The sequence below is a fragment of the Idiotropiscis lumnitzeri genome, chromosome 2, assembly GCF_059441095.1.
Source record: "Idiotropiscis lumnitzeri isolate Australia: NSW breed Sydney's pygmy pipehorse chromosome 2, RoL_Ilum_1.0, whole genome shotgun sequence".
Taxonomy (NCBI): Eukaryota; Metazoa; Chordata; class Actinopteri; order Syngnathiformes; family Syngnathidae; genus Idiotropiscis; species Idiotropiscis lumnitzeri.
Genome location: NC_142392.1, coordinates 6,318,104 through 6,341,164, shown reverse-complemented (window position 1 = coordinate 6,341,164; position 23,061 = coordinate 6,318,104). Strand labels below are relative to the sequence as shown.

General features: G+C 45.2%; 1 protein-coding gene and 1 long non-coding RNA gene across 3 annotated transcripts in view; one reads left to right on the top strand and one right to left on the bottom strand.

The window, feature by feature from the left end:
* The window catches only part of LOC148341475 (uncharacterized), a 64,644-nt gene that overhangs the window by 3,080 nt on the left and 38,503 nt on the right, over positions 1-23,061 (top strand). The gene's annotated exons all lie outside the window — the stretch shown is intronic.
* The window catches only part of tafa5a (TAFA chemokine like family member 5a), an 88,209-nt gene that overhangs the window by 54,605 nt on the left and 10,543 nt on the right, over positions 1-23,061 (bottom strand). Inside the window, exon 1 of one of the 2 annotated variants that reach the window (XM_088289056.1) lies at positions 5,909-6,505. The exons of the other annotated variant lie outside the window; for it this stretch is intronic. Coding sequence (XP_088145182.1) covers positions 5,909-5,999 — 91 coding nt within the window. The 5' untranslated portion in view covers positions 6,000-6,505. Of the gene's footprint in view, positions 1-5,908; positions 6,506-23,061 lie in introns of those variants that run through there. 2 annotated transcript variants of the gene reach the window in all.

Here is a 23,061-nt window from a genome sequence, read left to right as displayed (position 1 = left end):
AAATTATTGTTTACAGTATATGAGGCACGCTTTACTTCGACAACTTTTAGGACAAAAAGGCAAAAGAAGAAAGCTTTTTGTATTCATGAGCTTGCTTTTGATTGGCGGGCCACAATGGGTTCTAAAATTTGACAGAGGGGCCGAACCAGGAGCAGATGGATGGAGTGTTTAGGTAACCTCACCTCATCGGAGAAAAAAAAAATACATTTGAACAAAACATTAAAAAAATAAAACATTAACAAGGTTTATTCAATTAATTAAAAAAAAAAAAAATGTTCAAGTTCAACGGGCCGGATTAAAACATTTAACGGACCACATGTGGCCCCCGAACCGTAGTTTGCCCACACCTGCTTTAAATAATCCCCGCAGGTGACGGTGATGAACAAGCATCCCCCAAGCTCGACCGCTTGAAGTTGACGTGTGAAAAACTAATTGTGTCTCCGGCGCAACGGTTGCTATAGTTACGCCTAACACCATTTGGGTAGCGCAAGAGTTATCTCATTATTATAATGGAAGTTCATCATACTTAAATCATATTTTGCGTTCTCCAAGTACAACAGACATTTCAAAACTAATAGCTCTCATTTAAACATCTCACGTGCGTTGGATCTCATCGGGTGAGACGGCGTAGCCGTACCTAATCAAGTGTCCCGTGGGTTCACTAATTATGAGTTAGACGACAAATTTGCTTCGCCGCAGACGTGTAACCCGAGCAAAGTATAAGTATATAAAGGGAACGGAAATCCGTCGTCATCGGCGCGTCGTGATGGATTCCATCGGACGCCCTGTCAATGATAAGCGGCGACGGTGCCACCGAAATGAATCGCGCGTCACATGACTAACAGGCATGTCGCCACCTTTTTCCCGCCGCTCCACGTGCCGCCATTAGACAACAAATGAATCCCCTTCCTTCTTATGAGCCATCATGTTATAGCTTGTCCTTTACTCTGGGATAAATCCATTTTCTATTGGCGAGATCGCAATTGGAAAGCCGCGAGCAATTTATTCAAGGGTGCAACAAGCTAAGGGGATGTGTCGTGGCGTCGCTTTTTCTATTTAGTGATTTTCATTACTTGCCGTTCGCTTCTAATTCATTTTCTATTGGTGTGCAAGAGCTGAATAAGTGGCAACAAAAGGCAGGGATGAAGGTTGGGAGATCTTGTTTAGCAGCAAGCTATCCCCAGAAAGAAAATTATGATCTTTATGAAATAGCTTTCGACACAATCTGACAGGCAAGACAAAGCAAGTGGCCGGGCTTGTTTGAATCGATAAAGCTTCCATTAGTTTCCCAAAACGAAACATGCGATTTCTCTCGGCGCCGCACCGCAGCGTGGGTAATATTCCGCCCCCCTCCCCCTCTTTTGAGGCCAACGTGAGCTCGCGCGCTATCACCAAGCTAATGTCAGATTAAACCCCCGATTTCTGTCAGATGGAAATAGAGAAAAATGTTCCGGCGCAGCCGATCCATAAAGCATGACCGAGCTTGTTATCACTGACGCCACATTTACGGCACAGGGTCCCCCGGGGGACTGAGCCTTTGTAAGGACCAAAAAAAAAGTCTTGTTTCCAAATCCATTCAAATGACTGCGGACTCAAAGACGATCAAACTTCTTAAGTAGCTATCGATTAGCGAGATGAACAGAGACACGGCGATGGATCGACCGCAGCGATGACCTCGTCGCTACCTTTGGCACGGCAGGAAAGTGCAAATTGAAAGCGCGGGAGGGTAAGCACACTCCTCACCCGTCATTTCCTCAGCTAAGGCGTGGATGGAACACACTCCGGCGCCGTGGAATCAATAGTCCGGAGACTTAGCGCGTGAATAAAACTGAGCGAGGGTCCACCTCGGTGCCCTTCAATCAGTACTCTGAGCTTATACATCTGAATAAATACACACGGGGGCTTTAGCGGGATTGCGTGGTGAGCGATGACGGTGACGGACACGTTGCCACTGTTGCAAGAATGCACCGAGGAGGAAAGTGCTGATCTGAGAGGATCTTTGTCTCGCCTGTTGACAAGTCTAGTCTCTAACCTCGAAAACTGCTTGGCCCCCCCTCCTCTTACCTCGGGTACACGTATCATCCGCGACCTCCTACCGCCCTGACCACGGCCCATTGGTTGCCCACCGAGGCTTTAATTAAAAATGCAGCTCGAGTTATTAAAATCGCTCCATGGCGTTCCTCACATCCTCAGTGCAAGCGGAATTGGAAACCATTCGGTAGTACCCGTGTAAGGTTGAGTGATTTGAATGAAGTGGGTATCTTAGTCCAGTCCGGACTGGTTGGACCGCTGGGATTTGCACGTGACGTGACGCTTCATGGGTGGAAGGGCGGGAATGAAGTGTGCAAGGTCGATGTCTTCTTCCTGACATCACGGCGAGCGCAGGCCAATGAGTCAAATCTGTCTCCTCACAGCCAGCTTTTCATTAGCGCCGAACACCCCCCCCCCCCCCTCGTCATCTTTTATTGTCCCGCCGTGCTGCCAAAACGCAATCAATAGGACTTTAGGAAAACACGGCGCAATAGTGCACACTTTTTACTGTCCCGGGATCAATACGGCGAGTGAAATAGTGAGCCGCGAGTGTGTACTGGGGCGTCCCTACAAGACACACGACACACGGAGGTCATTTGAAGGTTTGATTACTTTGAAACCACCGCCAGAGGTCTCTGCGGCGACTCGGCTTGATGAATCCAATCGCATTCATTAACAACCGCTTTAAGTAATGAATCAATTAAGCGATTGATTCGTGCGTTTTGCCCTCATGGATTCCAGCTGATACCGCCCATTAGGGGAGAAGCCGATGCTCGGTTGAAACGGTTCGGGGAACGCCTCGGTCGGCGAGATTGGTCGCCAGTCGGGCCTCCACGTCGCTTCTGTATGCCGAAGGAGTATTACTGCGGCATTAAATACAAGCGCATTATCTTTCTGTCTCTGGAGCCTGCGAATGCGCTTCAAGGCTGAGATCTCTAAAATCCCCTTCTTTCCACAGATGAATAATAGATGCCGAAAAAGGGAAGAACGACTTAATGACTGACGCTGCTGTTGCTCAAACATATTTGAGTCGGAATGCCGCAGTTTGCTCTCGAGCGCAATTGAGTACTTTTTATCCTCTTCGTTTATTGACGAGAAGAAATCGACACCGATTTGCCGATAGACTCGGGATACCACTCCAAATGGGCACCTTTGACGTAACAGTCAAAAGTGACACGAATGTGGATGGATCTTTGACGTATTTAGCCGTCAATGGTAGTGAATGAGTTTTAAAGACGAATGGACTTCAGTTCTGACCCATGCAAATCTGTTCTGGTCCACAAACTTGCCAATTCCAAACCCCACACACAAAGACTCCGCCTCCATCTTCTTTCAGGACCCGGATTGGTCTGCTAGATTTTCTCCGCGTCTTTAAAAGATTTCCATTCGAGTCAAAATCAAAATAAGACGGCCTTTACTCATCGGGTTTAATGACGAGAATCCCCGAGCAAACCTGTGCCAGACTACTTCTCAGCTCCGTTTTAGTCTCGCCCCAAAGCAGCTCCACACTTCAAAGCAAGGCATTTTTTTTTTTATTTGCAAAGAAATGGTGCCTGCTCAATGAGAAGTTGAATGCGAGTTCAGCCACACGTCATTTCATCCTTCAATCATAAAGCATTTCCCGCCACTCCGCGTCCTCCACCTGCTCCGCTAGCAAAGAGGCTCACCGGCTGCCTGACACCTGCAGTTATTGATCCTAAAAACCACAAGGTTAGGTGTAATGGTCCAAAGCGACAGAGAGATGTGTATTCATACACTGTGGCTGACACCAGGCAACCCGCATCAGTTTTGATTTAGCGCATACGGAGAGAAGCACGGGCCGGTGAATTCTCCTCGAAAAAAAAAAAACAAAAGATGGAGAAAAAAAATGGAAGGGAGTGACTGTGCGTCGTGGCAGTTGTGCTCAGAGCCTCGGGCAGATTTGGGTCAAGCAGTGTCAAAGTCTTTGTGTCGTGTACGTACGTTTGGTCCCTGCAAGGAAAGGGGAGGTAGTTGCGGGAGAGACATTTATTCTGACCCCGCAGAATCAATTTGGGCAACGTTGAAGCGCCGATGCTCGTCAGAAGCATTGGTGGCGGTGGTGGCTGGATGGTTTGACACCGGGATCAGGGTTCAAATCCCAGTCGCAGCAGATGGCCGACCCACACAAGATGGGATGGTTGTGTCAGGAAGGGCATCTGGTGTTCAAACGGTGCCAAACATATCATGCAAGACTTGCTTGGCGACACCTGATGGGGGGGGGGGTTACTTCCTCTTGGAAAATGGAACTTGGACCCAATGCTAGCGAGATTATCGATTTCAGGCAATTTTTCAGTTTTAGACTGAAATATTCCCACAATTATCGAATTTAATCCCATACTCAGACATTTCTCATGACTGGACCTCGATCGCCTTGTGACAAATAACACACCACTGAGAAGCTAAATGACGTTAGCGCCATTGCTTGAATTATTCCAGCGGACAATGCGAGAGGCTCATGACTGCCGTTCATCCCAATTCCCAACGCAGATCCCCCCCCCGTGCCTGATCTGAGGCTAGCAGAGTCTAAAAATGTGTGCGCCAAACAGGGTGTCAGCAAATATACAGATGGCCAATCTGTGACATGCTCAAATGAGGCTAAAAGCAAAGTCTGTCTTTCTCCAAATGGATTTCGGGGCAATCCTTTGGTCCTTCCGGACCTCGTGTGCGTTGCCACACTCGAGAAACCCTCCATTTTCTTTCTGATTCTTTGAATCTTATCCGTTCTTTGATGGCTAGCCTCACGCAAGCAGACGTTAAGTTGCTAGCTATTCAACAAAAGCGCATGACGGCACTGAAGGTCCAAAATCCCGACGTCAACATTGCTGATGAGTCCGAGGATGCTTCCTCACATTACAGTCGCCCCGAGCGACGGGTTTGTCATACACTGAGGTGGCCACATGGTGCTCTTTTGACCCCAAGCATGTCACAATACATTAAGACGTCCAAAGGGAGGCTTGGGAGGCATGCGCCAGCACAAAATCCTCAACTCCACTTCCATTTTGGCTCTCGTACGAGAGCTGGATGGTCTCCAAGCGATCGGTCGTCATGGAGGCTCCAGAGCGACGGGAGAGCGTCTGACCTGAATGTTTGCTCATGCTAAGGGCCGTCCCGCGTTCTGCAAAGCAAGGATAGTCGGAAAAAAAAAAAAACCCCGGCTCTGTTTGCCCTGAGCTCATCAATGGGGAATATGAACCGCTTTTGTATTTGCTGCCAAGTTCATCAAGTACAGCGACCGTTTGACTTTCATCAAGAGCAGGAGCTTGAAACGTACTCGCATCCCCGAGAGATTAGCCGGCTTTGCGCCGCGCGGGCCTTTCATTGCGGCCTTCGCATTGAAACAGAAGCAATCATGAGATCAATCAAACGCCACCCATCCATTAGCCGAGCCGAGCCGTGCGGTGCGGCGTGTGCGCACGGCGGTGTCACCCGATGGCTTTTTAAAAGGGCTGGGAAGAAGAGGAGGGCTACGGACGATGATGGCGGCGATGATCTTAATTGCGATTCAACCTTGTTGGAGTCTCGGAAGGGCGGACAACAGAAGGTAACATTAGCGTGGCTTGACCTCCATGTTACCCTAAAGCGAGACTCTAGTGCCATCTATTGAGAAGGCTTAAAACAAAAAGCAGCGTGCGGCTGCTTGGTGGGTTCTTTTCATGCCTGTGCTGGAACTTATTCTGCTGAAACAGAATCCGTGTGATTTAAAAAAAATAAAAAATAAATATACGATTAAAATTAAGGTTGCGAGTGCAAGTGTGATTTTGGTTCACAGCCGTCCCGACGCCCACGGATACTTTTAGTGGCAACTTCACGGCGGCGCGGCGATGGCGCACAAGCGGCCAGGTCGCGGCGGGATTACCTTCTTTGAGCAGACGAGAGTGGATGAGGAGGATGAGGAAGCAGCAGATCGCGGCTCCGGTCAGTGCCCACGCAACTCGGAGCAGCTGCATCCTGGCGGAGGGGACGGTGGAGGCGGCGGAGCGTGGGGATGGAGGCGCAGCAGAGGGGGCGGGGGAGGGGGGGGGGTCCAAACTCACTCACAAAATCACACTGTCTTGTGATGCCGCATTCATGTCTTGGCTTTTCAAAAAAAAAAAAAAAAAAAAAAAATTCCAAAATCCAAATCAATCCAAAGCGTTAGTCCAAGCGAAGCGGTTCAAAGCTTGAGTGCGTCACAGCGGCTCCAAAACGGGCTGGCTGCCCATCGCCTTTCACTTCTTCACCACCTCCCGCTCTCCCTCCGAGGCTGTTCTGACGAGATCCGCGGCAGCCTGTCGTCCGAGTCCGCCTTGGTCGGCGTGGGGGCGCGTTTTACGCGTGCGCACGGTTCTCCAAGGCGCGCAGGAAATGCCCACGGCCGCCGCTCTCCACTGCATGTTAGGCGCGCGTCACCGCGACCACCACCGCCGCCGCTCAGGCTGAGGCGAACACTAGCCACCAAGTCCCCCTTGCAGCTCCTTTCACTCCCTTTCTCCGCTTCCCCCTCCCTCCCTCTCCTCTCTCTCTCTCTCCCTCCTCACAATGCTGCCGTTACATCTCCCTCCCTCCTTTCTTCTCTCCTCCTCCTCCTCCTCCTCGTCTTCCTCCTCCCCTCTCCAGGCAGCCCAATGCGACTTATTTAGGCGCGATAAGTATGCCTGTCAGATGCATCTCCTCAATAATCACCACGCTTGATAAATACTTGGGCAATCGCAAGAGTGGCTGGCTTATGTGACAGCTTCTCCCCCCACGGCGAAGGCTGCCAAAACGCTAATGTACTCGCCAAATAACGGCGCGATACGCGTAGAAAATGTTGAAGCCCCTCCATCGAGAACAGTCTGTGCTGTCATTAGGCTTGGCTTTTATTTACACCCTGTCACTTACCGTTAAGATATTTCTGCACGGCCAATTTGAAATGTTATTCTCTCACTTGGCTTGGCGTTTAGGATGATGGTCTTGCTTATATTTGCACACATTCGACTCCGCTTAAGGCGGTTATGAGCCACTATGAAATGAAGATTTGACCCAGCAGTTGGGTTAAGATTTTAAATCCAATCTGCAACCCAAATGGTCAACCCAAAAAATACACAGCTTCCCCCGCAAGTCAGTTAGGAAAACAACCCAACATTTTTTTGGTGTGTTTGTTTATATGCATTATGGGGACCTGAATACACACCACACTGTGAGGACATTTTTTTTTTTTTAAAAATCACAGCTTCCCCGCAAGTCGGTTAGGCAAACAACCCAGCATTTGTGTGTGTGTGTGTGTGTGTGTGTGTGTGATTTTAAATTGACCCCATAGTGTCAATTAGGATATAAATTCAATGAATTGACATAATTAGTCTTCAGGACTCATTATTGGGCTCCAGGGTTAGTGTTTGCCCTTCTCCAGGACGAAAATAAAACGAGTGATGCGAATCAATGAAGTCCACTTCATACTACCCAACTTGATCCACTAACCATTTTTGCATTTTATGAACACGACCAACCAGATAACCCGGTGCAGCAAATTCTATTTTTATGTTTTGTTTTACCGAATGGATGCAAAATTATTTACTCAAATTTTTAATCCATTGCTTAAATACATATTTAATGTTAAAAGTACAACGATGCACTATTTTTACCTCAGAATTCCGACTTAAAAACAAAAAGCATCCTTTCCTTGCATCCTTACACCGGCAAAGCCTCGGGTTCTGGCGACGAGCGATATGCATTATCATTGCTCAGTTCCTGAGCCAAAATGATTCCTCACCGACTGAAAACCATTACATACTTAGCCGAAAATGTCATCATCATATGGCCGGAAATTCTTAAAAAGCATTTTTGAAAAAAAGATGCGTTGAAAGCCGCGTGACTGGAGGACGATCGAAAATAGAGCAAAGGCGTCCAATGGAGGCAAACAATAGCTTGCATAATCCCGCCCCTGCAGTGCAAAACAAATGCAATTGTTTCCTCATATTTATATCCCTGCATGCTGTTTAACGCTAAAAGAGAAAAATGCAAATAAGCATCGGCGACACGCACACGCAAACATTTGTAGGTCAGCCATTTATTCCACAATAACGCTCTTTCGGATGCTTACTGGTGTGCCCACTTGTGTGCATTTCTAATTGAGGCAGATGACAAGCGATGGCACCACTCACACCACAAAACTGAGCGTGTAACCCTCCCCCTGCAGCTCTGAGCACTAATTAGCTGATAACAGTCTCTGCTATCAAGTGCCAAACTGAGCACTCGCCACGCCGATGCCAGTTCCGCCACCATTGCGGAGAACGTGGACTTGTGAAGCATCCGGAGATTTGACCCGGACAAGGATTTGGGGTGGGGGAATTCGACGCCTGTGTGCATGTCAAACAGCATCATATGGACTGAGCATATGCTAGCGCACGCCCGGTGGACGAGCTAAATATAGTACAAGGGACAGAGTTTGGAAAGTTGGGAGCCAAATGAGAGCGCTTGACGAGACTGGCATGTTTAGGCACCTATTTTGACGCCGAGCATGCGGCGACCTGTTAAAGAATGGGGGGGGGGATGTTGCGGAAATTCAAAATGACACCGGCAGTTTGTGTAAATGGGAGGAAATATTTATAACGCGCCTTCGCCAACACCTCGTGGCAATTAGGCTTGGCCTGTTAAGTTATTCATCAATGCGCAGATTGTCATCACCGCTGGTGATAAAGATCGCTGCACACTTCAGACGCTAAGGTGATGAGAATCGAGTCGTCGTCGGTTAATCGACACCATCACTGTCCTCACCCGTCTAGTTCTTTCAGATTCACCCTCTCAGATGCTAATTTACACAGCTCCCCCCGCAAGTCAGTTAGGAAAACAATCCATTTTTTTGTGTTTGTTTATCTGCATTATGGGGACCTGGATACACACCGCACTGTGAGGACATTTAAAAAAAAAAATAATTCACAGCTTCCCCCTCAAGTCAGTTATGAAAACAACCCAACATTTTTTTTTGTGTTTGTTTATATGCATTATGGGGACCTGAATACACACCCCATTGTGAGGACATTTAAAAAATCCATGAAATCCGTTCCACACATGATAAATAATTAAATGTTGTCTTTCAGGTCAAATAGGAAACTTTGAGAGTCCTATCACAAACAGTCATTTTTATTTTGCAGAAGAACCGTTGACAGTTCGTTTGAAGAACTGCGATTACATTTGCGTGAGTTCGAAGGAGTGGATGGTTCAGATCGACCGCTCGACAAAATTCTGCGTGTCAGTTGAGGAAGTAGCATTCTACTCTCTTGTTTTAGTAAATTTCTTTGTGGGGGGGGGGGGGGGGGGGCTCATTTTTTTAGGGCTTGGGGATTAGCGATTCTGTCTAGACGCTATGTCTGATATTAGCTTTTATTTAGTTCTAATCCCTCTTCTTCCTACACAGAGATAAGTTTTGGAACGCTGCGTCCCCGCGTCGTCTGAATTAATAAAGCGTTATCCTCATCCCACCTACTTCCAAGTGTCTCCCGCCGCTTCCTCCTCTTCCTGACACCGCCCTCAGCGTTGGCCAGGAGAGGCGTTCCTCGCTTTGTCCTTTCGCAGGTCACTGGCCGCACGCCAGCAGGAGCCCATGCCGATAAAAGCCGTGAGTAATGGCTTAAAACCGCTACATTCACTGTGTTTCCCATTATTTCCCATGGCCAATAAATCTACGAGAGGGCTTAATCAGAGCCAAAAGCCGAAACATAAGGCAAATGTCCACAAAGGTGTACAACGCAAATGTTCCCACAATTTAATCAGAGATAAAAGTTGAGGTGGCGGACATTTATACGGTCTCCCTCGCGTCGTTTGGCCACTGCCGTTCGCCGAAGAACGTTTGTGAACTCCGAATAAACTCATTTCCCCCCCCAAAAACGTGGAGAGGGATAATTGAATGAATATTTGATCATTTGGTTTCGTCAAAGAAAGACCAGAGACGCTCTCGGGAGGGCGCCGTGCATAACATTGTTTGAAATAAACAACAGATTTGCCGCAATATTTTTTGGAACTTGGGCGAGCGGAAGGGGGGGGGCCAAGGGGGGGAATGTGCGGTCAACATCTGCGAGTCCGCAACTTTTACGACAACATAAAAGATTTTAAAGCCCATATAAGGTTGTAAACGCCTTTCGGTGAGAAAGACGCATTGATTAGATTCGCGTTCCCTCTCACAAGCTTTTCTCAACGGGCTTGAGTGGGAAAGCACACAAAAAGTTGAGTTGTAATAACGAGAAATGTCATTGCAACTTGAACAAATATTTGATCGAAGGCATAAATAACTCATATTTTTGCGCAGAGGATAAAGAATATATGTGATTTTTTTTTTTTGGGGGTGGTGAGGGAATCTCCAGATAGATGCTCTTATCTTGAAACATGTCGCTCATATCTCAAGGCACCGGCGAAATGACATCATTCAGGGGCAAAAAAAAAAAATGGAGACATTCTCAAGTAAAATGTCACAGTTGATCGACAAGATAAAATCCGCGACGTAGATTCTCGGAAGTCCCTTTAGCGTTCCTGACAACTTTCTAATCTTCTCAACGCCGTAATGACTGACTGACGTGTGAGCCACTCTTCATATCTCACATCTCGGCGTGTTGCCTCGCCAAGTCTTTAATCTGCCTCGTTGCGTTTCTTTCGCCGCCGGATAAATTCATGGAAAAATGCCTCCTCACTTTCTTTTAATTCTATTGCTTTCTCCAAGACCACATGGGGCGGCCTTGGCGTGGTCACAATGTTTTGAAACATCCCCGCTCGCCCTTCATCACACTCTCGTAATGGGCGGGAAAAAAAAGTGCGTTATTAGTTTGTAAACTGCCCGCAACGCCTTGCTCTTTTTTTTTTTTTTTTTTTTTTTTTTTAATTGGAATCAGTGTCACTCACGCTGGCGTGCGAAACAAAAAAAAATCCTCTCTCGTTAATTATTTATCGGCCATAAACACACATACGGCAGACACGGGCGTGCATTTCATTAAGTCTCATTACAGGAAATGAAATATATTCAGCGCCGAGACAACAAGTGGCGGGCTCATCCCTCTGGAGTCCGCCGCTAAGCTTCTTACATTTCCTGTCGTGTGCGGAAACGAAACGCACACACACACGCCGCCGCCGCCGCCGCAACGCCATCCATCACGCCCCCAGCAGTGAAGCCTCACCTGCCGTGATTAGTTAGCGGCCGAGTGCTGCGGCGCAACAAAAGAATTAGTGCACTCTATCGCGACCATTCGTCTCCAACTTCCTTTTCACCCGCCCGCGGATCCCGTGACGTATGAAGACAAGCGAGCGCCGTTTGCCAAAAAGCACTTTGCCTAAGAAGATTGTACAAATCTATCTCATCAAAAAGACACGAGTAATTCCCGGAAGCTTCTTAATGGACACATTGCAGCGAGCGAACAGAAAATGGACGCGGGAACTGAAACAAGCTGGTGAATCCGAAAGTCATTAAGTGGAGAAAATGGACGAGAAAAGAAATGAACTTTTCACACTTAGGATGATCTCGTTTGAATATATGAAGTGAAGAAGAAAAAAAAAAAAAAGCTTTCCGTTGCGATCAAAAATCATTCGAAACGTGACGCACGCCCAAACTGACCTTGAAAACTTTGCATTCCGCGAACGCCTCGTTTACGCTTTCCATGCACGTGAACCCGGACGACATCTGACTCATCATTATTGATCACTTTATGCAACCAGGGTGTCAAAATTAAATCTGTTCGGCGGAAATTAAAAATCAATATGCTGACAAAATTAAATGAATCGCAGCTTATCTGTCCGGCTTGGAATCTACCAAAAGTAGCTCCGCCCCTAGCAACAGTCGCCGGCGAGAACACAAGTCTTCTTTTTTTTTTTTTCTGCTTATGAGGTGGCGGCAGGCGGGGAAAATATGTATGGAAATGAGAGAAGAAAGGTGACACGCTGATAGAAGCAATAACAACCAAAGCATTAAAAACCAATCGGGGGGCGGGGGGGGGAATTTGCATCTCGACTTGTGCGGCGGTTCAACTGAAAATGAATCAAGTGGGGCCGCAGGGGAGGAGGGAGGGAGGGTGGGGCTGATTAACTCGTTCAATCCATGAGACATACATATACGTTTTCAAAAATGTAGTCCCCTGCCTCCCAAAGACGTATTTATACGTCTTTGCGTCATAACTCCGTCTTTTTATAGCTTCAGAACACAATATTTTGTTGGCCTCGCAAAATCAGTACAAATCCAGAAAAATTAAATGAGTTAATGGTTTGAACCATTTTTTTTTTTTTTTAGCTTATGAAAATGCGAGAGCTGGTTGATGGCTCGGTGGGCGACGCTGTTAACCTTGAACACGGCACGCTTGTGATTAGTTACACGGCCCTCACTATACGTTATTTATTTATTTATTTATTTATTTATAAGTACCATCCGTGGTTGTCTTTAAAACACCTTTCTATATGCGGCCATTTATTTATTTATTTTTTTCTCTTTTAAACGCTTTCTTTTTACGCGGCCGTTGGTGGACAGCATTGGCGGATAGCGACAAGGTGAGGCGAAAGGTAATAAAAACAAAAGGGCAGCCACCCAACCTTGAGTCAGCCTGGCATGCTTGTATTCATCAAGTAAAAAATAAAATAAATAAATAAATTAAAAAAAAAGTCAGAGAAGGCCGTAAAGAAATGTGATCATTAGATGGAGGGCATGTTGGAGGCAGCGGGAGAGTGGCGAGAAAGACGGCGGCACGCGGGTGGAAAGTCACAAATTTATTGTCTCGCAGGACTCGGTTGGAGTGACGTGAAGGGCGAGCGGATTTTCTCTCTTTTTATTTCATTATTTCATTATTTATTTATTTATTTTTTGCTTTAGCAGCCCGTCAAACACTAACACTGTCACCGCGGGCTGTTGATGGACACATTATTGGATCGTCGCCGCAGCCCTTTGCTCACTTGCGCTTCTTCGGCGCCGACGTGCGGCCTTCACTTTAGGAATTATTTGGCGCCATACGGCCAGCCTCGGCGCACGCTTCAATTGTGACACCAAATCTAATAAAAAATACGTCGTTGCGCTCACACTTGATGAAGGATGCTGTCCGCGAGCCGTCTTTATACGTGAAGGTTAGCTGACGGAACATGCGGAATTGATTTACTGGATTTTTCTTTTTTGTCTTGAGTGAGCCTGTCTGGACGGTCTTGGTCAAATAACAATTTGTTTTAGATTGTTTGTTGTCGTCGAGCAGATTAGGAAGCCCTCAACATACTCAGCGAGCGATGTGCATGGCTAAAATGAAAGGGGGCTCGATACGTATCCCGATACATACGGTGCGATACTATTCAACGACGGTTCATTTTAAAATGGAACACTGGGATTACGATTTGATATATTCGGGTTGTGTTGGAGACTTTTCAAAGTCTTATGTCGGGTCACTCTTATCTCAAGGCGCCAAAGTACCTGACAGCGGTTGCGAGCTTCACGTATGGTGTGTGTTTTTTTGAGCCTCTCTCGATGCCGTGCTCCCTTTGAAATCTCATAAAATACGACGGGATCAAACCTAATTCCAAACAGGCTTTGTCTCTTGATACTGTGAAAATATAGCTTGAGACTCCGTGATCCTCAGAAACCGCGATGCGATGGCACCGTCTTCATACTCTTATGCGCCACCGTCAAAATGTCAGTGACGGCCTTCGCAATGACGCCGGAGAAAGAAACAAATGAGTACTTCCCCTTCTTAACAATACTAAATGGACTCAAACGCCAGCCGAACTTCAGATTCCCACAAACGGGCATTCCGGAGCGTCTCCAAAGGTGCCTCGTGTTTGACATGACGCAAAAAGAGGGCACCGGGATGAGAAGCTGTTACAAAAACCTTCAACTCAATTTTCTCTGCCGTGATTTACCGGCGCCGTGATCAGAACACACAATGTGTGTTCCGGCCCACATGACAAATCACTCCGAGAATTGAGTTGGGGGGGGGGGGGGGGGGGGGGGCATGATATTCGATTTGATTTGATCTCTTTCCGTGCCTCCTTGGCTCTCTTTAGGACCAAACGATCTCCCGTGCGTGAGAACTTATATTCACGTACGCCCCAAACACATCAGCACCATCTCGGGTAATTATCTCCTTGAGCGGATGCCAGGGGGCACCAAACAAATTCTTGTGTTCGTGTTTCCATGGCGGGGATTGATATATGAAGGAGTCAAGGTGGAGTGTAAAGGGGGTCAAATATGATGGAGTGGGGGCAGCCAGAAACGGATCACGAGTAAAGTGGGGAGGACGGAAGGTCACGTGGATTGGCGCAGCGCCCGATATGTCGGACAAAATACGGCCGCGGGGTTATAAGAGCACCTGAATATAAACGGTCATCGTTACACGTGGAGGGAGAATAATCGGCGTTAATTGAACGTAGGCGTCTGGTAAACGCTGCTTACAGAGGCGTCAAAAGTATTCGCGTTCATGATTCAAGTTGGGATGGTAGTGGTTTTAAAACGACCGTATTTTCCGGACTATATACAAGCCGCTACTTTTTCCCTCGATTTTGAACCATGTGGCAAATACAACAATGCGGCTTTTCTGCGGATTTTTTTTCACCACTAGGGGCGCTCTATAGTTCAGAAAATACGCTAAATAAATCTCTATATTTTTTTTCTCTTGGGTCTGTTCTGTTTTAATTAGCAAAGTTGTTGCCGAGTTATAAGGCACTGTTTTAAGATTGTTTATATATGTTTGTGCGTTCACAGTACAAAATCATTCTGAACATGCCGTAAACAACTCATTTTTTCAACATAGAAAATTGTGGGTTATAGCCTGGTGCGGCTTTTTTTATTTATTTATTTTATTATTTTATTATTTTATTATTTATTTGTTATTTATTTATTTATGTATTTATTTTATTTATTTATTTTTAAAGAATTCCTGCGGTTTATATAGAGGTGTGCCTTATAGTCCGGGAAATACGGTAATCTTGCATTCATGAAATGATGATCAGATGAGATGCACCCCAGTCCTGACCTAAAGGAATCCCAGAATATATATCGTGTTTATGCATATCGTGCACGACCAAGCCCCCCCCCCCATTTTTATCAAGGCCATAATACAACTTTTACGTTGAAGTCAATTCGTGTTACTTACTTAATATTACATAAATATAGATGTCTAGAAATGTTCATTTTCAATATCACGTACAAAGCCACCAAACGAGAGCTTGCCAACGTTGCCTCACAGGCTGTTGCATACTGCACGGCAAAAATTTCTCCTCAAGTTGAAAGCAAAGAAGTGTTGAGGTGGAAAAAGTCAAACAAGGCTCGCTAGACCTCCGATCACTCACGTTTGCATGCAAAATAGCCCCTCCCAAAAACGCTTAGAGGGCAACGGGCGATGTTTCACCAAGGCGCGCCGCATTTGCATATTTATCCGGCTGACAATTTTCTGCCTGTTTTCTTTTTCACCGCGTTCGCTTTATTTATTGACTCATTTGAGCGTAGTAAGCGCCAAAAAAAAAAAAGCGTAAAAAATGAGCTGAAGCTTGGCTTTTTTTCTCTTTAAGAAGGTCATTTGCATTACACCCTCCTTACACACGCTCGCCTCACATCTCAACATTTTCTCGACAAATAGATGTTCACGGGGAGCGAAAAATAGTCACGCTTAAACAGTGTCATTTTTTTCGTAGAAATCCGCATACTTTTGAGGATTAGTTGGCGGGTAGCAAGAACAGGGGGCGGAGCCTCCATCTGTGCGGCCAAGTTGGGCCTTCCATCCTTCGTGTCGCTCCGCACACCGCGCTGTGTCGTGTTTGAGTTGAGCGGCAAGAGCAATAAATAAAAAAAAATACTCATTGCGCTTTTTGTCCCGGAAGCACAAAAAAAAAACTCTTCAAAACGTGCCCATCAGCTCTTCAGCCCGCCCAAATCCAAATCTTCAAACTGCTGTGTCAAAATAAATTAAAAGTAACCCAATCCGCTCAAAATCCACAGCGACCCGGCGATTGTGTTCAGAAAATAACCCAAAATTTTGTAGCGACTGCGCAATTTAATAAGAATCTACCTTCAAAGATAATCCTGTTTAATTTTGATTGACACTGCCAGATAAAACTTTAAAGGGCTTGTCTTTTTTTTTTTTTTTTTTGCCAGACAATGACGAGGAGTCCTGCCACGACTTAATCAATACGAGGCTCCTCCCGTAATTTTAGCAGCGGCCACGTCAAACCTCTGCCTGCCGCATCAAAGATTGGCGTCAAACTTCCTCCCTCTCTCCTTTTTGCTTTTAACTTTCCATCCGCCCCAATCGCTTCCCCAACCCACGTCACCATCCTCCCCGCTCTTAATCTTGCCGCCCGTTCGCCGTGTAATCCATCACGCCGTCCGTACACCGAACATCAGTCGGGTTGGCGCGCCGATGAGTCATGTGACGCATTTAGCGCAAGCGCGCGGTCCTAATAACCTCGCCGGAGCGCCGCCAGCGTGACATAATCCGCGCCGCCTTGGGGAAAAAAAAATTTTTTAAAAATGCCTTGCCACGTTTTGGAGAGATTAGAGCTAATCAATTAGCAGACAGCATCTTCCAAATGAGCATCTCCGGGTCAAATGAGCTCACGTCGTTAATGTTGCCCCTGTAGCTACACAAAAAAAAGAAAAAATTCCCGTACACAGCGAAAGAAATCAGAAATACTTCAAACTTGCTGACAAAACATGTTAAACTGATCCTCGAAACAATTCTTGAGGCAAAATAATCCCGGATTGAAAGTTTGAGGTCGAAGCAAGATGGAGTTATTGCGTGTATACATTTCTGCCACTATGGGGCGCTCTTCAAAGCAGTTGACGTTTTATTTTAGTTCAATTTTATGTGGATCTAATTTGGTAGCGTTACGACCATAAATATAAAAAATGTAAAGAATCTAAAAAAAATATATAAAAAATAAAAAATATAAATTATATAAAAATACTAAATATATAAAATATATATAATATATAAAATATAAAATATATAAAACAAAAAATATAAAATATATAAAAAATGCAAAATATATAAAATATAGAAAATATAAAATAAAGCGCACATTTCTAGTCATGTGAATTCCGGCGTTCCGTCGCTATGTGCCCTTCAAAATAAAAGCTTTGCCATCCAGCTAAATGATTTTGAAGAATTACAAAACATTAATTAACAATTTAACCTTTGAACACATTTTTAAGTCATGTTGATTCTTTTAGCATCTATAATTCATGATCTTTTAATAACGGGCTCTTATTCCATTCTGTGAACAAAATCTCGTTTTGGAACCGACTCTAAAATGGCTGCTTCAAACCAAAACGCCGCACTATCTGCGTTATTTTTTATTTTTTTTTGGAGAGTCTTCTAAAAATAGGCATGTAACTACTTTCCTTTTTCCTTTTTGAAGGCCACAGTATCAACATGTTAACCAATGTTCATGTTTGAAGCGTTTTCTCCAAAGGACTCCTCGAAATGGCCGCCATTACGCTAAAGCAGCCTGCAAAATTGACCGCGTTCAATTCTAAGTATGTGAAAGCTCTCGAAAAAAAATGAGCGGCTTCTCAAAACATCATCCTTCTCCTCTTGGCCTGAACCCGGACGTGTGCCGTGAGCCGTGACCCGCTCCTTTATCATCACAGAGCCAGGTGCACTCCCCGCTCGCTCGCTCGCTCTTTTTTTTTTTTTTTATCAGCGCAATCCTGCAAAAGATGCAAAAGCATGTTTGCCGTGTTTGCGCGTGTGGTCGCCAGGGGAATGGATCCGATTGTGGGACTGCGGGCGAGCACATGTTTCGGTGCATGTGTCCATATTGGGAAAGCGCAAATATGTATCCAGGCAAAAGTGTGTGTGTCCCTCCCCGAGTAGGGGGGGGGGGGCTGTCACTTCAAAAATGAGCCACGGAGCTCTGCCAACCTGCACGCCGCGGGGGGGGGGGGCCGGGGATCCTGTTTATGTGGCGGCTAACACCGCGGCCTGGCTTCTTGCTCAGACTGTCACCACCCAAGCCGTTTTTAATCCCCGGCCGCACTGCCATGCCGCCATATTCCCTCTTCGGGAAAATACGCTTCAATCAAAAAAAAAAAAAAAAAGAAAAAGCGGAAATCAACATTCTAGTGCAAGATTTTGATTTTAATGTGACTGACAATGTCATTTTTTTATTTTTATTTTTTTTACCCCGTAGGCTGAGTATCAGGATCCTCTTGAGCTTGATCCATCCCAAACGCATAAACGCAACCCAAAAAATATCTATGCGGTCTTTTTATGTAATCGGTTAAGGAGAAATATGTCAAAACAACAAATGTCATTTAAACGAGACGTGGCGGCCGAGTTGCCTCGAACCCGCGGGAAAAATGCCATTCTCCCCGCCGACTGTTATTTTACGAACGAATCCCGATGTGCGTCCGATCACTTATTTATTAACCCGTCGTTCGATCGATTCCCGAAGACGCGCCATCGCGAGTCTTCGCCATATCAAGCGCCAGTTGAGCAAATGCCAGCCAATTAACGGCGCTCTCCGAGGGTGCTGTCAGAGCGACTGCAAAGCCGCATGAAGGGACTCCAAAGCCACAAGTGGGGAACTAAATAGTTCCCAAGTCGCTGTCACTCCAAAGACGAGAGCCGCAGAGTCAAACGGCAGCCGCGCGCGCTTCTTAAATGCCATCAAACGACCGAGAGGATCTCGTCGATCATCGTTTGGGGCCTTCAAAAGCAGCTTTGATGCTAAAAGGCGACAAGCTGTATCCTGTATTCCACATATACGCGTATATTAGGTGCTTGTCACATTTGTTGTCTTCTTTTGAGGTGGGAAAGTCACCCGAGGTCATTGAGGTGAGGACTTAGTGCCCTGGAGGAGGTCCTGTCCTATCAAGCGAAACCCCCTCCTGAATATTGCGGGGGGGCTTCATTGCCCGTCGTGAGTGGGCTCGCAGCTCCGCAAAGACCTCAAGAGAGCGGACTCCTTCTGCCTCAGTGATGAAATCCATCACATTTCTATGATTGCAGAAGGGGTCCCGCCCCCCCCCCCCGGAGTCACTCAAGTGCGTCCTTTAAATCCAAAAAAAGAAAGTGGTCGGGAGCAGGAATAATTCAGGGGGGTGATATCAGGTTTTTTTTCACCCCCCAAAAAAAAATGTTAAAAAAATCGGCATTAGATAGCTATAAAAAATAATTTGCACGGTTGTTTATCATCATCGGCAATCGATTTGCTTACAACTTTGCGCCCCCAACATTTTTGTTTTTAATTTCAGTTATCATTAACCCACTCAATCCATAAGACGTGTATATATACGTTTTCAAAATCGCAGTCCCTGCCTCCCGAAGACGTATTTCTACGTCTTTTTTTTTTTTTTTTAAATATCTTTATAACACATGTCTGTAGGCCAAATCAGCAAAATCAGTCAAAATCCAGGAAAAAAAAATGCTTTGATTGAGGTTTTTACTCTGGTGAAAACGGCTGGGATCATTAATTTCATTTTTTCCCCCGCTATTTCCTCATAAATCTCGCATCTCGTTTACGATGCGGCGTCATCGGGGCATTTAATAAATTTAGCGAAATAATCCCATCACATTTCATTCCATCGCCTTTCCACTCGCTCGTTGTCACTTTTAATGTTTGATTTTTATGACGACTTGTCTAATAAGTTTTTAGGACTTGACTTGGTCAGAACACTGTTGATGTACGAATCCGTTTGAAGATTCATCAAATTTGACCGCCGAGGCCAACCGCTTGCATGCTGCGCAACTCGTAAAAGAACATCCCGCTTGTTTTATAGTCAAAGTTGGGTTTTTTGTTCCTGTCAGCTTTGAACCCCCCTTTTAAGCTGACATGGTGAGTTTTCCCCTCCCTCCAAACAGATAAATCTTGTTTTTGATTGATGGCCACGATGAAAGGCGCTCTGCTTTTCCAGATAATGCACGCCGCCTCACAAAGCCGGCGCGAGTCTCTGGAGTGTTGCGCGCGCTCCACCTGATCCCGCTCTCACTTTGCACATCCGTTTAGCGAGAGCTTACAAGTGCAATCGCGCTCTTTTAAAGCCCAAACAGCGCTCGCTGCCGAAAGGGACTAACTGGCCAATCCTCTCGGTAGCTCTTCGTCCTCGCGGGGACGATTTTGTCGAGTCCGCCGCCTGCTTGGTTGAAGGCATAAAGATATATTTTGAGTAGAGGAGAAAATGACTCAGACATAAACCTCGGGAACTCTGTCCTAGTTCCGAGCAAAGGTGTTTGATTGGGTTTAGGTCAGGGTTCTTCCACACTAAACGCAACAGGCCCTAGAAACGCAATCAACCTTGATTGATTAAAATAGTTTTTTTTCATCCATATAATGCCGATCTGAGCTCCTCCCCTACGGACCTGCCCGCTGCCTCAGGTTTGAGGACCGGATGCTGCTGGAGGTGCCGAGGAGTAGGCGGAGCCTCAGGGGGGATCGTGCCTTGTCTGTTGCCGGTCCTTCCCCATGGAATGAGCTTCCATTAAAAGTTGGGCAAGCCCCATCTCTGTCCATTTTTAAAACCCGTTTGAAGACACATTTTTATTCTTTAGCTTGCTCATTCTAACATTTTTTTTTTTTTTTAGCAAACTATATTAGTGGTCGAGCATGATAGTGGCGAGTTTTTACGTTGATGCGTATCAGTAATTACCGTATTTTACGGACTATAAGCCGCTACTTTTTTCTTGATTTTGAGCCATGCGGCTAATGCAACGGTGCAGCTTTTCTGTGGATTTTTTTCTTTCAACAGTAGGGGCGCTATATAGTTCGGAAAATACGCGAAATAAATCGCAATTTTTTTTTTATTTTTTTTTTAATCTCAGATCTGTTCTGTTGAATTAATTAATTTATTTTGTTGATTTTATTTATTTATTTATTTATTTATTTTTATTAATTAATTAATTTATTTTTATTTATTTTATTTTTTTCAAAAAGAGTGGCTGCGAGTTACGCACAGGTTCCCCTTATAGTCCGGAAAATACAGCACGTAATTTAGTGGATTGTGGTTCAACATCACAATCTGTTTCGCTCGCACTTGATGCTTTGGAAGTGAAATGCGAAAATGCCTTCTTTCAAATGCCGTGCCTTTAAGTCAAAACATTTGATTAGGAACGCGCTTTTGCTGTTTATTCCCCCGCCAACAAAGCACCTTGAGTCTTATTAAGTTTGTTTTCATTTCTTTAACAAAACCAACTCCCACCGAGTTCACACTTGAGGACGATTCTTTAGGAGTGACTGTGTGCTCCGGGCTTTGGAAAATGCCCCCTCCATAAAGCGCCCACACGCTTTCCCTCGGGAACCACTTATATGTGTTTATTTAATACAGCGAGGCGCCTGCGACCGGCGAAAGGGAGCAGAGTTCCCGAAATGTGCGTCGGAGTAGCGCCACTCCGACGTCTTTCTCCCACTTACAAACGGCGACCCACCTGACCGTGTGATGGTTTGGCGGTCGCTGTCAATCATCGTAAGCTGCTTGGCCGCGTGTCGCTGAGCCTGTGCTCAGCGCAAGAGCAGCCACAATGCAAGTTCGTTCCAATCTCAAGGCTTGACTTGACTTCCATTTTTTTTTTTTGGAAGTACTTTAATGACGCAACCGTTAAACACTGCTGGCTGGCGGTTTTGTATAATCTCAAAGGCGAGGATGCGGTTTAATGTCGTGTTTAGGTGTAGTTGTCATAAAAAGCTTCTGCTAAAGTGGATTTAATTGCTTAGAAGCGAGGCTTGTCGTGAATGAAGAAAACTGGAGTGAAGCGCACAAAAAAAAAAAAAAAATCACTGGTGGGATGTACAAATGCAAATTTCCCGCGTATCTTGACTCGATTTGAGTGTTCATTTTTCCGATGACTTCTTATTTTCTTGCTTAACTCATTCATTGCCATTGACGGACATAGACGCCAATTGTTCCTGGGCCGGCAGTGAATGAATGAATTGATTTTAATTTCTTGACTCTGTTGATATAAATTCATCTGCGCTTGAGGTTGTGACTGATTGGCTGAAATCTTGTGGCCTTATAAGACACATTTATTTATTTATATATATATAATTATTTATTTTTATTTTTATTTTTATTTTCTATATATATTTATATATATATATAAATATATAGAATATAAAAATAAATAAATACATAAATAATTATATATATATATATATAATTTTTTTTTTATATATATTTATGATGATTTTTTTTTTTTATACGTGAAAAATGATTAGACGTTTTCCCCACAGCACTTTAAAAAAAAAAAAAAAGGCCTCACGCTAATGTACGGTATATCTCAGTGCACACAATGCCAACCTTCCAGTGTGCACACCACTTCACCCGGGAGCTCCAGCGCTTTTTGGTGATGCCGGTGGTCCCGACTCCGCTCTCCTCTTTACAGCTTCCATTCAATAAAAAAAAAAAAAAAAGCTTGAGGGGAGTTCAGGAGGAGCGGAAAATAGAGTGAGCATTCAATTCTGTCTGAATCATCCCGAGGTTTGTGTGCTTACCTCGGATGAAAAGGGAAGCAAAAAAAAAAGACGGGAAATCTATGGCTTATTTAAAGGCTGCCGCTTGAATCAGACCGCAAAGCCAAACTGCGCCTAAATTTTCCATGCCCGCCAGGGAACCCGAGCGCGCTTTGCATAGCGAGCGCGTTACTAAGTGTTGCTGAGTGACTTGTTGACCTGTGAGGGCCGCGACGCTTGTGTGGAGGAGGCGAGCTGTCGGCCGCCCTCACGCAAAGGTCGAGGCTTTCCGCCGAGGCTCCACTGTTAACATGAACACAAATTATGCGTGTTTGAGGGGAAAAGATTAACTCTGTCACTGGAAGAGGCCATGGAGGAAATTACTGGAGCCTGAAGTGACATTAAAAATACTAAAAAAAAAGTCTTTTGGTTTCAGATATCATCTTTCTAATGCGGGTTTAAAATATATTTAAACCTGAGGAATAAATCTGACAGGATTGTTACATCCTCAAGCGAATGTTACAAGAACCTAATATATATGTATATATATATATATATATATGCAAGAAATTATTTGCAATAAACTGTTTGGTATTTTGATGACATACGGCAAATGGATGTATCTTCTCATCTTATCGAACGATTAAAGCTGTGACTAAAGTC